Source organism: Drosophila hydei, unplaced genomic scaffold (assembly GCF_003285905.1).
Source record: "Drosophila hydei strain 15085-1641.00,03,60 unplaced genomic scaffold, DhydRS2 tig00000060-arrow-pilon, whole genome shotgun sequence".
NCBI classification, from domain to species: domain Eukaryota; kingdom Metazoa; phylum Arthropoda; class Insecta; order Diptera; family Drosophilidae; genus Drosophila; species Drosophila hydei.
The window spans coordinates 6,530,489-6,546,308 of NW_022045656.1; the positions used below are offsets into that span (position 1 = coordinate 6,530,489).

The window sequence follows — 15,820 nt, forward strand, 5'->3', positions numbered from 1 at the left end:
TAAATGCCTCGCTCATAAGAATCAGATGATATTCATCGTGTTTTAGGCGCACATGAGAGCGATCACGGGACGATAGTCATGTGAGAGTATAAGATCTATATTGAAGGCGTTTAGATCGAATTTGTTTTCCCAAACTTTCACTTGCTTGTAATTGAATGATGGGATAAATGACTCAGTCATAAGAATCAGAAGAAGATGGAGCACATGAGAGCGATCACGGGATGACAGTCATGTGTCAGGTCTAGCTTGTTATATGTTATTTGATTTCATTAATTATATAGCAGAGCTACGAGTCTAGTTTATATATATGCAGAACGCAACAAATTGACTCTAATTTTAGCTATTTGACATAAAAAAAGAACTATTACTACGATCATTTTTATTATTATAATGTATTAATATACTCATAATATGCCAGTACAAAGAAAATCAAATAAATATTAATATAATTGGAAAATGTTCAATGTAGACTGTAAAGTTGATAAATTGTAGAAATGATAATGGGTATTATTAAAAAATATAAAACGAAAACATTTTCCGCCCAGTTTATATAAATATAAATTTCATAAAACTACATATGCAGAAATCTGAGGCCCTTTGAGATACAATTGTTAAAAAATATTGTTCCAAAAATTTAAATTTTTATAATATATATAATATCAATATGTAGTCATAAAAACAAGTAATTTTTGTAGTTGTCTTATGCACATCGTCGCATAGTTTGTTTATTTCTAGTTACAAAATAGTTTGGGTAAGTATAAACTTTAATATTGCCTTAAATATCACAGCCAATAGACCCGCATTGATAGCGGTATGCAAGGAATTTCAAATGGATTTGGGCAAGTAAGTATGCTAGGTGATATATAGGTGATACCTGATCACCAGACCTGGGCCATTAGAACCAAAACCCTTTCCTCCCTCAATAGCCTTCTTCGTTGTTATAGTAGACGTATTCGTGGCACCAGACCTTGATGTCGTCATCGTTGTTGCAGCACATGGGATAGATGATCTCCGATTTGGTGATCTTGGCGCAGCGCATGCATAGCTCCATGGTGGCCTGGTCCTTTTCGCACTGCTGCACCTTCAGTATGGTCTCTGGTGGCAGATTCCCTGGATACTCGCTGGGGTCCACCTTTGACAGGTTTGTCGCATCTTCCGAGGGTCTGCAGTGGCAGATGGAGAGGCACGCGATCAGCAGCAGCAGCGACAGCAGCTTGTTTTCGAATCTCTGAAAATCAGAGTAAAGCACTTGATTAACCATTAGCCGCTGGCAATAAAAACAGAATGCGACGACCGATCATGTGATGCGGTTAGAAAATTTGGTGCATGTCGCAGCCGTTGACCCTATTTAGTTATGAATTTGAATTATGAAATATGTATAAAGTGTTGACAGGCAATTCTATCTGGTTCTAGTTAGTTCGACAATTAAGAGCATGCACAGGTTGAATTTCATTAAACAAGCTCAAACGAGAAACACTAAACGGAATCCTCAATAGAAGAGTTCCCTAAATAAGCCACAATTGGGGAATTAAGGAGTCGAATGGAGGATTATAAGGTCAAGTTCATCGAGCAATCCCGCATGACGGTTTAATATGTTTTAAAATTCTTGTTTTTTACTTTTCACTTTTCTTATTTGTCAGAAATTATAATTAGTATTTTAATCATTTATATTTTAATTAACATTTTTTCATATATATTAATGTATTCTCGAACACATATATTTGAATGTGTTGATTAAAAATTGTCTAGAATATACGATTATCATTGTTTCTTTAATAAAGCATACATATATATCTCATATGTAGCTTTTGAAACACACAACACTTGCATTAGGTTTGCAGAACCGATCTTTGACTTTTATGGAAAGAGTTTCGTGTACAGAAGGAGGTATATTAGTTGTATGCTCCCCATGAGCGCTGATTACATATGTCGCGAAATTCTTATCATTAGGGTTACAGTTGGGCAACTCGAAACAGTTGCGTTCTTATCACACTCAAAACAATCTCTATGCAGAGCATCGCACAGTCTGTAGTAGCCGAATCGTTAATATACTCACTTTTTGAACCATTCTGTTGGCGTTCTAATACTAAATGGGAACGTTTGACTACTAGACGTGGAGTTGATTTGTTCTTATTATTTTATTGCTATGCGCATCGATGGCAGAGCCGGCAGCAACTGGAAGTCGCCATTGACAGCGCCTAACGTTTTATATCATCAAACATCGCACCCACGATGCCTTGAAACAGTGCTTCGGCAACAATATCGGCTCCATTCGGGAGCATCGACATCGGGCATTGGTCGGTTGCATAGATCGCATTCAAACACTGAGATTAAGGCACGCCTGCTTACTCTCCCCGTTCTCTTACTCTCTCTCTCATTCTCCCTGCTTCTCTCTCTCGCTCTCTCTTTAGGTTGCAGTTCATGTGAATGACCAAGAAAATGTGATTTACAAAAGGAAACAAATTAAAACTGGAGTAAGTATATAGACTGCGACATACCCTATATTATACCGTTTTAATAATATACATTGCTTCAAACAAATACAAAATTAAATTTTAAATTGTTTTAATTTCACATTCAATTAGATAATATAATATTAATTAAACAGTTATTTTCATGCAAAACAATTATATAATTATCAATTGCTTTCTATACGACGCTGCATCTTGTTGGTTGAAAAGATCAAAGAAGCCAATTCAAAATGAAACAAGTAAGAAAGCTCTAGTCGGGGTGCCCGACTAGGAGATACCCTGATCCCAGTCCTTTGAGTTTTGTAATATTTTCCGTAGTTTGTATCGAGTATTAAAAAAAAAAGAAAACAAATAAAAATCGACATTGCGAGACCAGGATTCGAACCCGGATTATTTGCGCAACGTGCACAAACTCTACCAACACCGCCACTTCATAACTAAAAAAAAAAAATAAATAAATAATATAAAACAATAAAAAACATTTCATCTCCTCTGGTCTCGAACCCGGACCAAGCTGCATCCGAGAGGTGCCTCTACCAACGCAGCCACTGCCCTTCTTACGCGAGCTGTTGCAAATTTGAACATAAGTAGCAGCTAATAATTCAGCACAATTCAATCGCAATTTCAATTCTTGGAATAGAAAAGTATACACGCATTTGAATGTATGTGTGCACACGCATAGGAAAAATGCGTGCGCGTGGCGCTGCTGACATGTGCTTTTGCAAATTGGCCAAACGTTTTGTTTAATAACTTCTGTTTTACTTAATGGATTTTAATGAAATTTTCAGCATATGATCTACATATCCTATTGGCTTGGTTGAGATGCAAACGCCTTCACATAATGGCCCTAGTTCCAACTAAACTTAAATTCTAAGAATTTGGGGGAATTTGGAGCCGGTATCCAAAATCCAACAAAAATCAAAATTGCATAAAATATACATAACACTAAATACAAAATTTGGAGGCTCTAGCTCTTAAGACGTTCGAGATATAATTTATTTACTGCATTTCAATAATGTTTTTATTCGATAACAATTAAATGCGAATAGTTATCGAATATTTGAAACAAACTTGACCTGCGCGTGCTATACACGGACCTACAAAAAAAATTTCAAGTCTCTAGCTCTTATAGATGCTGAGATCCACGCGTTCACACATACGGACAGACGGACAGACGGACAGACGGACAGACGGACAGACGGACAGACGGACAGACAGACAGACGGACAGGGCTCAATCGACTCGGCTTGTCGTCCTGATCAAGAATATATATACTTTATGGGGTCTGCCACGCCTCCTTCTGCCTGTTACATACATTTGCACAAAACCATTATACCCTGATTTCCCATTTTTAATGGGATCAGGGTATAAAAATAAACAACATCGGCATTGCTAACAAGCAAATTATTATGCATGCATATGCACATAAAGCAGACGGTGTTAAAGCTTTCAATATCCATTTCGACGCATGTTAATGTGGTCATCTCGCTTTAACTTACGTGATCCTTAATAGAAATAGTAATTGTGAAATTCGTTAGCTGTCGCGCATGAAAGCACACATGTATACGCTTGTTCACATTCTGTGTTCGTGTGTGTGAATGCTACATAAATAAAGTAGAATTACTGTATTCAACGATGACTTTACAAAAATAAAGGATATGCTGAGGTAGCTTTGTTGGCTCCAGTAACTTTAACACAAGAATTGATACTAATTTACCATGCATAATATTAACTTGTAATATTGACGATGTACACATATATTTAAAATGTATGTCCACTTTTTATTATTCACAGGCAAACACATATAAATATATATATAAACTAACATACACAGCTCTTACATACTTACAGGGTAGTTATGCTTTTGCTACTACTGACAGGTTTTACAACGGCTCCTTGATAATACCTAACGAGAAATGGGAGACGTGACAACATTTCACAACATATTCATCTCTGATAATTGTAAAATTGTGCCAGAAAATCAGAAAATTAGTTTGTTTAAAATAAATTAAAATTGTAATATAAAAAAATGCTGAACTGTGTTTACGCTGGCATGAGGGTAGCCACCAAGGCTCAAATGTCTGGAATTGCTGTGCAGAGAAATTGCAACTGGTACCGCAATGGGCGTGGCGAGCGCAACTATAAGGTGACCGTCGTGGGCGCTGGAGGTGGGATCGGCCAGCCATTGTCGTTGCTGCTCAAACAGAACGCGTTGATCGACGATCTGACCCTTCACGATTTATCCCCAACAAAGGGGGTGGCCACTGACCTCTCACACATTTGCACCCGCACACATGTCAACTTCTTCGAGGGAGTGAAGCAGGAAGGACTTATTGATTCACTGAAAGATGCAAATGTGGTCGTCGTAGCTGCTGGGCAGCCCCGGAAGATGGGCATGACACGTGATGACCTGGTGACAGCTAATGCCACTATAGCAATGGCTGTGTCCTGTGCCATGAGCATCTCCTGCCCTGAGGCCATGCTCGCCTTCGTCACAAATCCCATCAACATGTTAGTGCCCATTGCAGCGGAGTTTTTGAAGGCCAGAGGTGTCTACGATCCGAAACGTCTGTTCGGCGTCACAACTCTGGACGTGGTGCGTGCCAAGACATTCATTGCGGAATTCATGAGCATTAATCCATCCCTGGTGGACATACCAGTCATCGGTGGCCATTCCGGCAACACCATACTGCCTGTCTTCTCACATTGCTCACCTAAATTTACGGGCGTCGAGGACGACGTGAATCGCCTGACAAAACGCATTCAGGATGCGGGCAACGAGGTGATCGCGGCGAAGGCTGGCGCAGGCTCTGCTACCCTCTCAATGGCCTTCGCATCGGCCTATTTCGTCAATGCTCTGCTGCGTGGCCTGAACAACGAGCCGAATGTGATCGAAAGCGCCTACGTGAGCTCCGATGTCACCGACCTGCCATTCTTTGCCACGCCGGTGCTGTTGGGTCCCTATGGCATCAAGGAGAATATGGGTCTGCCCGAGCTGAATACGGCCGAGCAGGCTGCGCTCGAGAACATGCTGCCCGAGCTGGGACAGAGCATTCAGGCGGCCATACGCTTGGCACAGTTTGTGCTCAAGGAGTCCAACGTGGGCCGGGCCCAAGGCGAAGCGACTGCAAGCGCCAGTTCCGCTTCTGCGCAATTAGCGTAGAAAAACTAGGAAGCGCAACTCGCGACTAACGGCTAATCAAGAGGCGGCATCTTGACGCAGTTCCTCATTCATTAAATTAAATTACGAACACTATATATATACATGCACATATGCATACTACATGTATGTGAAACTAGTATGCTAGGTTGGGGTCGTCGCAGTCAATTGGTGAAACATCGTCATGTTGCTGATAAGTGCTTGCATAGGCGACTACTGATTATACTGCTGGCAGCTCCAAGGGGAATCCATGTCAGAGTTTCCATGATGCAATTCCCCAGCCGATCCGTGCAATGCGTTCAATTTGTCGTGTTTGTCGTGCTTCCCCAAAATATTTTCCGAATCTATTCCTAAATGATCTCACTGGACGTATTCCCTGCATTCATTAAATCAATTAATTCAGTAATCGAACCCAATTGCAACTATGTCAATAAAACACGATTATATAATCAAAAGCAGAAAAACAAAATTCCCTCTAAATATGCGTCACAAACTCGACTTCGCAATAGATTCTGTTTACTTTCCAACTGTAACTGGGCCGCAAGACCTTTCATTAGGCTAATTAAAATTGATTGCCCCAAAGCAAATCCCAGGAAATCGCACTAATTATTCAGATCTTTATCGCAAATTCATAGTAAAATTGTTCAATTAGTTTGGATCATATTTTAAATTTATTGCTGAAGCAGTTACATCTTTTAGTTTCCCGAATATGCAATATTCAAGCGCCCAAACCAGTTGAGAATTACAAGCTGAAGCGCTTGAGTTTGTGCTGTTGAAATATAGAACATTTATTATTTGATTCGATAGTTTGTAGTCCAGTTCATCTGTCAAATAATTGTGAGTTCAAAAAATATATTTTTTGCTTAAGATTAAATAGATAAATAGATTAACGTAGTTGAATGTGTTTTGGCTAGACTGAAGAGGAAGTAACTTGAGTGTTTAGTTTTGGTGGTTTGGTTTCAGGCTTTTAGAAGTTATGCCCCAAGAGGCATATTTGCATAATTTAAGTTAAATTAAAAGAAAAAGTCAACAGCTCTAAGACTTTGAATATAGATTTAGCTATGGATTTTATAGATCAGGCTATTTCGGGAAGGCACAGGAAGAGAGTGAAAGAGGTAGAGGAAGAGAGGGAGATGGGTAGCCGAGGAAGTTAAAGAACGACTTTATAGGGTATATATTGATAACGATCAATAGTGCAATCTCTGATCCTATGAATGGACTTATCTCGGCAATCACATAAACTAGAGACTTGAAATTTAAAATTTATAAACAAAAAATATAAGAAACTTCAAACTTAGCAGTATAAATTCAAGCTTAAATTACTTTCTATATTTATTCATAAGATCGACACAGAAAACCTTAAAAGCTAAAGACAAAAAGTTTGCACCTCTCTTTCATAGAGATAGTGAATATATTTCTGATTTTGCAAAACTTGTCGTTAGACTCCCAAAAAAAACTGAAATAATCTCATTGCAAATAGCAAAGTCGTGTGCGCTGTTTATCAGCCTCTGATCGCCTGTGAAGGTAGCAAAGGTTTTTGAAAAACCCATTTAATAAATACAAAAACTTTGGAAATCCATTAACTTATTATTGAATATATTATATATTATATTATTATTATATTATATATTATATATTATATATTATATATTATATATTATATATTATATATTATATATTATATATTATATATTATATATATATATATATTATTTATATGTTTCCTTATGTCAATTGCCTTAAAATTTGTATTTAAGAATTGCCTGAGTAACACAATCTCGGCATTTCACTCATCTCATAAGGAAACTCAATTTTGAAACATTCGTAGCCGTAATGCTGACCCTTAAGTTGCTGAAACATATTCCCGCAGTGTCGCGGAGCAGCCAGCAGGAGCTGAGCTCATGGAATCTCAGCATCACGCGTGGCGTCAAGGTGGCCGTTGTCGGGGCTGCTGGGGGCATAGGGCAGCCGCTGTCGCTGCTGCTGAAGCTGAATCCGCTCATCACAGAGCTATCGCTGCACGACAAATCCGACACGAAGGGCATTGCTGCCGATCTCTCACACATCTGCACGGCCAGCACAGTGCGCGCCTTTAACGGCGACACGGAGCTGGTCTGCGCACTGGAGAGTGCTTCGATTGTTGTGGTGCCGGCAGGAATGCCGCGCAAGCCGGGCATGGATCGCAGCGAGCTGCTGGACGTGAACGCCAATGTGGCGTCAACGGTGGCGAGAGCCGTTAGCAATGTGTGCCCCTCGGCGCTGCTGGCCTTTATCACGAATCCCGTGAACGCCATTGTGCCGATCGTTGCCGAGGTGCTCAAGCAGGAGGATGCGTACGATCCGAAGCGTCTCTTCGGCGTAACCACCCTGGATGTGGTGCGTGCCAAGACCTTCATTGGCGCGCTGCTGAACGTGGATCCAGACACAGTGCGTGTTCCAGTGATTGGTGGTCACGCCGGGCAGACTATTCTGCCGCTGCTATCGCAGTGCGAGCCCGAACTGCGGCTCGACGCTGACAAGAAAGCGGAGCTGGTCAGTCGCATACAGGAAGCGGGCACCGAGGTGGTCAAGGCGAAGGCGGGCAAGGGGTCCGCCACTTTGTCGATGGCTTATTCAGCGTCTCGGTTCGTCAACTCTCTGCTGCGGGCCATCAACAATGAGGAGGACATCATCGAGTGCGCCTATGTGCAGTCGACTCTCTCCGAGGCGGAGTTCTTTGCCTCGCCCGTGCTGCTGGGACCAGCGGGAATTAAGAAAAATCTTGAGCTGCCTCCACTGGATGAGGACGAGGAAGAGCGTCTTGATTCTTTGATTGTGCAGTTAAATAAGGAAATTACAGACGGAGTCAAGCTCGTCGCCTGTTAAAATCAGGTCCAAATTCCATAGAAAGTATAGTCGTAGAGTTCATATAAGCATTATCGCCAATAAAATCCCGTCACTTGCCTAAGGCCTTTCGCATCTATTTTTATATACCCACATCTATTCATATATATGCGTATATATAGAGTGATATTCATGTAGATTTGAAGACCCACTTTCAATACTGCCTAGGACAAACAAACAATGTGTTGTGTGTACTACCTATTACGGTGCTGATAAGTTAATCATCTTGTCTCAATCATCCATACTTCATTTCATTCTAACTACGCACTCGAGCTAAAGCTCAGCTAGACACCCATTCAACGTGTGCTATAATATATAAGCTAAGTCTTCGGAACTGCCATAAGAGATTCCCTAATTAAATAATTTTGACAAGACTAAACCTATATTCGCCTTATCAGATGTTTACTTAGTAAAGCTGCTTATCGCTGTGACAGCTAATTAGGGGATGAGCAGGGGAATCGGGTAATCAGCAATGCAAATCGCTTCTAGGCTGCAAAACTTGTTAGGCTAGGCTAGGCGAAGACCTCAGAAATGTGTTAATTCATAAATAACAAAAATTGAAAGTATAAATAATAAATACTATGATGAGAGAGGGAGGGGGTGGGGGTGGGAGAGAGGGAGGAGGGAGGGAGGAAAAGAGAGAGAGCTGGGGGAGATGGGTAACATGCACAAAAATAGATGTAGAAAATAGATAGATATAGTTGGTCTTTCCATCAAGACAGAGAGAGAAAGAGAGAAAGAGAGAGAGAGAGATAGAGAGACACAGAGAGAGAAAGAGAAAGAGAGAGAAAGTGAGAGAAAGAGAGATAAAGGGATATATAGAGAGAGAAGAGAGAAAATGAGATCGAGAGAGGGAGACGGAGAGAACGAGAGAGAGAGGGAGAGAGAAGAAGAGAGAGAAAGTGAGACAGAGAGAGAGACAGAGAGAGAGACAGAGAGAGAAAGAGAGATAAAGGGATATATAGAGAGAAGAGAGAGAAAATGAGACGGAGTGAGGGAGACGGAGAGAACGAGAGACAGAGAGAGAGAGAGAGAGAGAGAGAAAAGAAGAGAGAGAAAAAGTGAGACAGAGAGAGGGAGAAAGAGAGAAAGAGAGAGAGAAATAAACTGAGAGAGAAAAAGAGAAAGAGAGAGAGAAAAAAAAAGAGAAAGAGAGAGAGAAAATAAGAAAGAGAGAGACAAAGCGAAAGAGAGGGAAAATGAGAGAAAATTAAAGACATAGAGGTGGGGAGAGCGTAAGGGAAGCGAAAGCGAAAAAGAAGAGGGGCAGAGAAAGGGAAATATTTTTCTATTTCTATTTCTATTTATATTTTTAGAGGTTTTTAGAGATAGAAAGGCAAGCGAGAGAGAGAGAGAGGGAGACAGGGAATACAGAGGTTATTTCATTCGATTTAATTCTATTTTATTCCATTCTATACATAGCTGACATAGCATTTAACTACAAGGTTTCCACGTGCCATCTGATAAGATTAATTGTTCTCTTTTTTGTTCTTGATCTCGAACTCGATGCCATGAAAAAGGTCTATTTAGGCTACAAAGCTATGGTATCTATGTAACAAGCAGAAGGTGGAAATACTTAATATATATAATCAAAAATCAAGTCAATATTGCCTTTTTCGTCTCTCTAGCTAGCTGCCATATCACACGCTGCCCAAGTTTATGTCAAGTAATCATGAAATCGCTTCAATATCTGATATATATTCAATACTTTCTGAGTTTATTTTTATTTTTATTTTTATTATATTGATTATGTTAAAGTACAAATAAGTTTCGCTGTCATATTTTGGATACTTTTTGCGACTTCAAAATCCAGGAAACAAAAAACCCGTTTTAAAAGATATAAAATTTTATTATGTAGCAATAGACAGGGTATCTTCTTGTCAAAACTCCCGACTGCAGCAGTTTTAAAAGACAAAAGGTTTGAAGGATGTTTGAGAAAACATCGCAAAGTTATAAAGTTTATCAATGGACTATTTCATAAGCTTACTAATAGAGCTACCTATATGAGTCACAAACAGTTAAGATGCAGGTGTGTAGACCCCATGTTGGTTATCAATCAATTCCCATAACTTTTCCATTTAGCTGTAGTTCCATGGTGAGAGCATATGATAAGACCCCTTGTATGGCACATAGCTGAGCAGGTGTAACAGGTGAAGCGCGGCAATCGGCATAATAATAAAGTTGTATACTTAGTATAGATCTGATTAGGAAATCATAATTGGGCCCAACCGGGCAGCCCTTCCACTGGCAGAGCTCTGATTAGAGCAAATACAAAATTGTTTATAACAATCTGGCAATGCATTGGCCACCCTTGACAATGAACTTTGAGCGACTGATAAACGGCAGGCAGATTAAGTTGCCGGGGCTAATGGACACGTCATTTTAATTAGTTCACTCAACACCTGTTCACATAATATGCCTAATAATAATTGTGTTGGGGCAGGAGATCACAAACAAAAAAAGAAAAAGACAAAATAAATCAAAAATCTGTGTCAAATATATCAATAAGGATGGGCATCGCTGAGCAGGTGTAACAATTGAGGGAGATGTCGTTTAGTTGCCAAGCAACGTTCGAGACACGGAAACGCTATATCTATATATATATAAATATATATATATATATATATGTTTAGAGTGTTATTATTATTATTATGGCGCGTCTGGGGTTATAAATACCTCTATATGTACAGTGTTTACTCCGCTTCTGCTTATCACCAGCCAGAGTTGACTGGGGTCGAGTCGTTGTTGTTTGTCTGGCTTCGCATGAGTAATTTCATCACCCGAAATATATATTCTGTCTCGATCGAGGCGGCACTCGTGCAGTTTATCTAATGGCGCTTAGTGAAAGTTCAATTTACTTTCTAACTGTCTGCATATGCATATATATATTCTCGACTTGTCTGGCGATCTATACCAGCACAGCCAATAGGCGGATGCGTGTCCCACTTGAGGTCCGCAATCCGGATCGAACGTGTGATACGATGTCTGCAATTGCTTTTGCGTCTCAACAAATCGCCCACGTACCTTGATAAGCGCAATATAAATCATCTAATCATATTTTGATGTGTCTGCACTGAAGGTTAATGCCTTTTCTAATAAATACCCTTGAATCACCGACATCGACGGTGGCAATCCTTGATCTCACTCAACAGAGCAATGGCCAGCAATAAGTAGGAATTCCATTATGTTTTTCCCACTCTTGAGTTCTTCTGTGAGTATGCATATATGGGAGCTATTTGGCATATGAATTGAATATAAATATTTTTTTAAGTGAGACTTAGGATAGCAATAGTATGGAATAGTTATGAACTTATATGTAGCACAAAAATATTTTGTTTTAATTAGAATATGTAGGAAGAGTTTAGTCTACAGTAGGCAAATGCAAAAGATATTTAAAAAACGAAATATTCATATTCTTGGACTACTTTACGAGAATCTTAATGCCAACTTTGTCCTCTCTAGTTTTCATAGTTCTCGAGTTATGCCTGATAGTCTGCGCCAACTAAAGATCATGGAGTACATGTATCGTGAATTAAAATATACAAAAGAATATAATATATAGAAAAAGTATATATATAGAATATATATATATATAAGAAATATAAGTTTGTTCTACAAAAATTCTATAGTTTATAGACCTTGAAGCTTTTTAGTTTGACTTCAGCTCTTCAGAACGCAAAACAGATTAATAGATTATTAAGCTGACAGAGTGCTAGCTATGTGTCTTGCAGGATTATATATATATTTTATCAGGCTTTAGTTTATTTTATATTCTGACTCTTTTTTGTGTATTAAAAATTATTAAAAAACGTTAAATATATATTTTATATTTATATATTTTGTCTTATATTCCAGCTAGTAGAAGCTCAAATTTTTATTAATAGATCGCAATGATAAAATTCGATTAAAAAGATTTGTTTTTAAGCTTAGCTTGAAGATTATAAGTTTTAAGCTAAAACTCGAAAATAAGTTTAGATATTCTCTCTTTAAGTTCATACAGATGATAAGTATTTAACATAGTTCAACGATAGTTCAAATATTAAAATGTTGCCAAACTTTTCCGAACATTTTCTACGTCCCTAAAATCTCACTAGAAAAGTTAAAATTATATGAGTTAAAATTATACGACTACCTATAAAGCTGTTTTTAAAAACAAATTTTTCTTTACACAAAAACAGTTTTAGATTTGAATATACTTATCTACTACTCCATAAACATTTTTATACCAAATTATCGTTACTATAAACTTGAGATTATTCTGTTTTCATTTTGGGACTCAGCACGTTAACAACCTTTTTGAGGTGTATATACTCGGAGTCTTTGTTTCCAAATGCTGTTTATCTGTGTTATGAGGCAACGTACATATATATTACTGTCATCAAAAATATATTTATAAACTTTTTTTTTTTAAATTATTTGCATGCATTTTGGGAAATAATTTTTGATTTCTTAGGCTCAAAGTCCAAGCTGATTCATGCTTTAATGTATTTAAATTATTTTTGAGTAATACAGAAACAAGTCAATTTTCTATATTTATATATATATGAGAATGTATATATATATATATATATATATATATATATATATATATATATATATATATATATATATATATATATATGACACATATTAAATATAATATATAATATATTTACTTTTATAAATTTACCTCTAAAAAAGTTGAAAGTTTCAGGTTTCAAATAAGTTTACATGGGCGGAGCTTTCACTTATTTTGTGCACGAACCAACGATATTTGAGAAAAGCTCTGTGAAAGCTGTCGGAGCCGTTACATATTGATATTATTGATTTGGAATACCCTCAATGGGTCGCACAATGCACCTCCCGTGTAAGCGGAGGTCATTTCATGTCAATGGAATAATAATGCCAGATTGTTAAAACTGTGCCAGGGCCGCTTGCTACAGTGCGGCTTAAGAATCGAAGGTTTTAAAGAGCAAAACGCAAATAAAATAAAGAAAATGAAATATGAAATATGAAATAGAACTGACAGTCGACAAAGTATGTCAAATTGCAATAATGCCACACACTGAAAGATTACGAAAGCTCCACTGCATTCGATCCATTAAGAGTGAGATACCCGCATCAATAAATTCTATATTATTGCGCTCTAGTTATTATAAATACTTTTCAATTTTACTTGAATAAAAAACGTGGTTATCAATACTAATTGAAGCACGAAAGCAATAGACAAAGCGAAACTGTGCCAACTCACAATTGTTCATATTATTCACATATATTGCTAAATTCGTTAATGCACTAAAGAATTATTAACTCTTGGAGTATATATATTCCTTATTGATATATATGATATTATGTCAAAGATTGTGGATCTATAATATAACATAATATCGTACGTGTTCTATAACTTATTTTAATCTTAAGAGATTTAGATATTGAGCATTCAGCCAAGTTATCGTTATCTGTAACATTTAAAGCCTATAAGCCTATAAAAATTTCTTAGATATGCCCAAACCATTTATAATTATTATCAATATTTATAAATTTCAAGTAAAAATATTTATTAAAAAAAAATTATCCCTTGTATAAGAAGCTTATAGACAGGCAAACAGACAAATGTAAATGGACAGAAAGACAGACATATAGGAGTATGTAGATTGGACACTTGGTAATCATCATTAATATATATACTTTGTAGATCTGCTCATGCTTTCAACTGCCAGATACTTTATCAAAACTTAAAATTGAGTGTAAAAATAAAACGAGTTTGCTAATTTATTAATTATAGTTCCTACTATATTATATATCATACCTTATATAACCAACATATACAACATATATATAACCAACATATACACTAATCCCTCTACTCACTACTGCAACTGCTTAGCCTTTCTTAGTCAAAGTAAACAAAAACACGTATCCAGTTTCGCATTAAGTTGCCTGGTGTTAAATGAAAGAAGTTCATTATCTTTTGCATTGTGCAGGTCGGAAGTAAACAAAGATGCGTAAAAGACAAATGCCCTAATGGCATTGCGGACCGAGGCAGCTGGGCTGCACATGCGCGCATTCCTTGTATTCACATGCGAAACAGAGGCACAGACAGAGAATGAGCCGAACGAGCGACTGCTAATTCAACTGTTGAGCAGTTCAAACAGTTTACCTGCATGACTTGGGCTGGCGGCAATGGAGTGGAAAATCAGATAACAAAAGAGAAGCTGTACAACAGCAAAAGCAACAGCTGTGCAGGGCAATTGAATGGAATGGTACAACGAACAGCTGCCACTCCCCCGCAGCTGAGAGTACAAGCATGCAGAAGAAGAGAGAGAAGCAGCCACAGCAGCAGCAAAAGCAGTGTTAATCACAAGAGAGGGAGAGAGAGTGGGTGCACTGTTAACACAGCTCACACAGCTAACATGAAAAGAGCGGGCAGCAAGAGGTGCGAATTGACGTTTAACAGTGGACAAAGCTGTTAGCAGCTCATTTGAGCATTTCAGCGCTTAAGAGCAGCGCAGTCTGTTAAACTTAACAGCGTTGGCTGCCTCTTAAATACTGTTGCCTTGGCTTCGCCTCCAACTAGAATTCAATTGTATCGGGAACTTTGCGTTGAACGGACGGAAATCAACAAATAGCTCTGCATCGAAAACAACGTCAGCGGGAACGGCGTCTGCCAAAACAAAAAATTCAAAAATCGTGTTTTACAAAAATAGCAAAAAAAAAACAAAGCGAAAAGATTTAAATATATTATATATATATATATATACTGGTACAAAGGTACAGGGAAGCGAAAATAAAACAAAAGTGAAAAGTCGGCGTGCGGTGCCGCTCAAAATGTTCGCTAAATTCCAATGTGTTAAATAATTTTAACAAATTAAATGCGCAACATTTGAAGCAAAACAGATAAATAAGTAATTAAAACAGAACAAGAACAGAAGCTGGATTTCCCCCTGGGCAAAAAGCAAACTTTGCTAACAGCCAAGGCGAACGCAACCTGTAGCTCCGGCAGCGACGGCAACTGCGACGCTAACGTCAACAGCGCAGCTGGCGCCTTGTACGTTAACGGACTTGAAATTGAATTGAATTTTGTGTTTTCGTAACGCGGAAGCGCAAAAAAATAAAACAGAAAAACGAGAGAAAGAGTGAGAGAGACAGAAAAGCCAATCGCTTTTACTTTTCATTTCGATCAAAAAGACGAAAAAAGGAGTTACAAAAAGACAAATATGTGGTGCATTGTGGACCTGCCAGACGGTACCCAGCGGGCCGTCAAATTGGATCCCAAGGCCCTCGGCCAAGAATGTCTCGAAAAGGTGAGCAAAAGTCGTTGGACTTC

At 38.2% G+C, this 15,820-nt stretch overlaps 4 protein-coding genes across 4 annotated transcripts in view; 3 read left to right on the plus strand and 1 right to left on the minus strand.

The window, feature by feature from the left end:
* Positions 1 to 720: 720 nt before the first annotated feature.
* Positions 721 to 2,164, minus strand: LOC111600593. Its single transcript, XM_023316786.2, has 2 exons — positions 2,057 to 2,164; positions 721 to 1,228 (listed from the first exon to the last, which is right to left on the minus strand). Exons 1-2 carry the CDS (start codon positions 2,066 to 2,068, stop codon positions 920 to 922), a joined length of 321 nt encoding a protein of 106 aa, XP_023172554.1. The 5' UTR covers positions 2,069 to 2,164; the 3' UTR covers positions 721 to 919.
* A 2,258-nt stretch (positions 2,165 to 4,422) lies between these two features.
* LOC111600595 (malate dehydrogenase, mitochondrial-like) lies at positions 4,423 to 6,048 on the plus strand. Its single transcript, XM_023316788.2, has one exon. The coding sequence runs from the start codon at positions 4,501 to 4,503 to the stop codon at positions 5,632 to 5,634; it is 1,134 nt and encodes a 377-aa protein (XP_023172556.2). The 5' UTR covers positions 4,423 to 4,500; the 3' UTR covers positions 5,635 to 6,048.
* Positions 6,049 to 7,388: 1,340 nt separating this feature from the next.
* LOC111600545 (malate dehydrogenase-like) lies at positions 7,389 to 8,550 on the plus strand. Its single transcript, XM_030226170.1, has one exon. It carries the CDS (start codon positions 7,465 to 7,467, stop codon positions 8,494 to 8,496), a length of 1,032 nt encoding a protein of 343 aa, XP_030082030.1. The 5' UTR covers positions 7,389 to 7,464; the 3' UTR covers positions 8,497 to 8,550.
* Positions 8,551 to 15,256: 6,706 nt separating this feature from the next.
* Positions 15,257 to 15,820, plus strand: part of LOC111600532 (E3 ubiquitin-protein ligase MYLIP) — a 29,992-nt gene continuing 29,428 nt past the window's right edge. The window contains exon 1 of the mRNA XM_023316670.2: positions 15,257 to 15,797. Within this exon, the coding sequence (XP_023172438.2) occupies positions 15,711 to 15,797 (87 nt within the window). The 5' untranslated portion in view covers positions 15,257 to 15,710. The remainder of the gene's footprint in view (positions 15,798 to 15,820) is intronic.

Bases quoted from the DNA above. Each gene is read 5' to 3' on its own strand.
- LOC111600595 (XM_023316788.2), top strand. From the start codon at position 4,501: ATGCTGAACTGTGTTTACGCTGGCATGAGGGTAGCCACCAAGGCTCAA.
- LOC111600545 (XM_030226170.1), top strand. From the start codon at position 7,465: ATGCTGACCCTTAAGTTGCTGAAACATATTCCCGCAGTGTCGCGGAGC.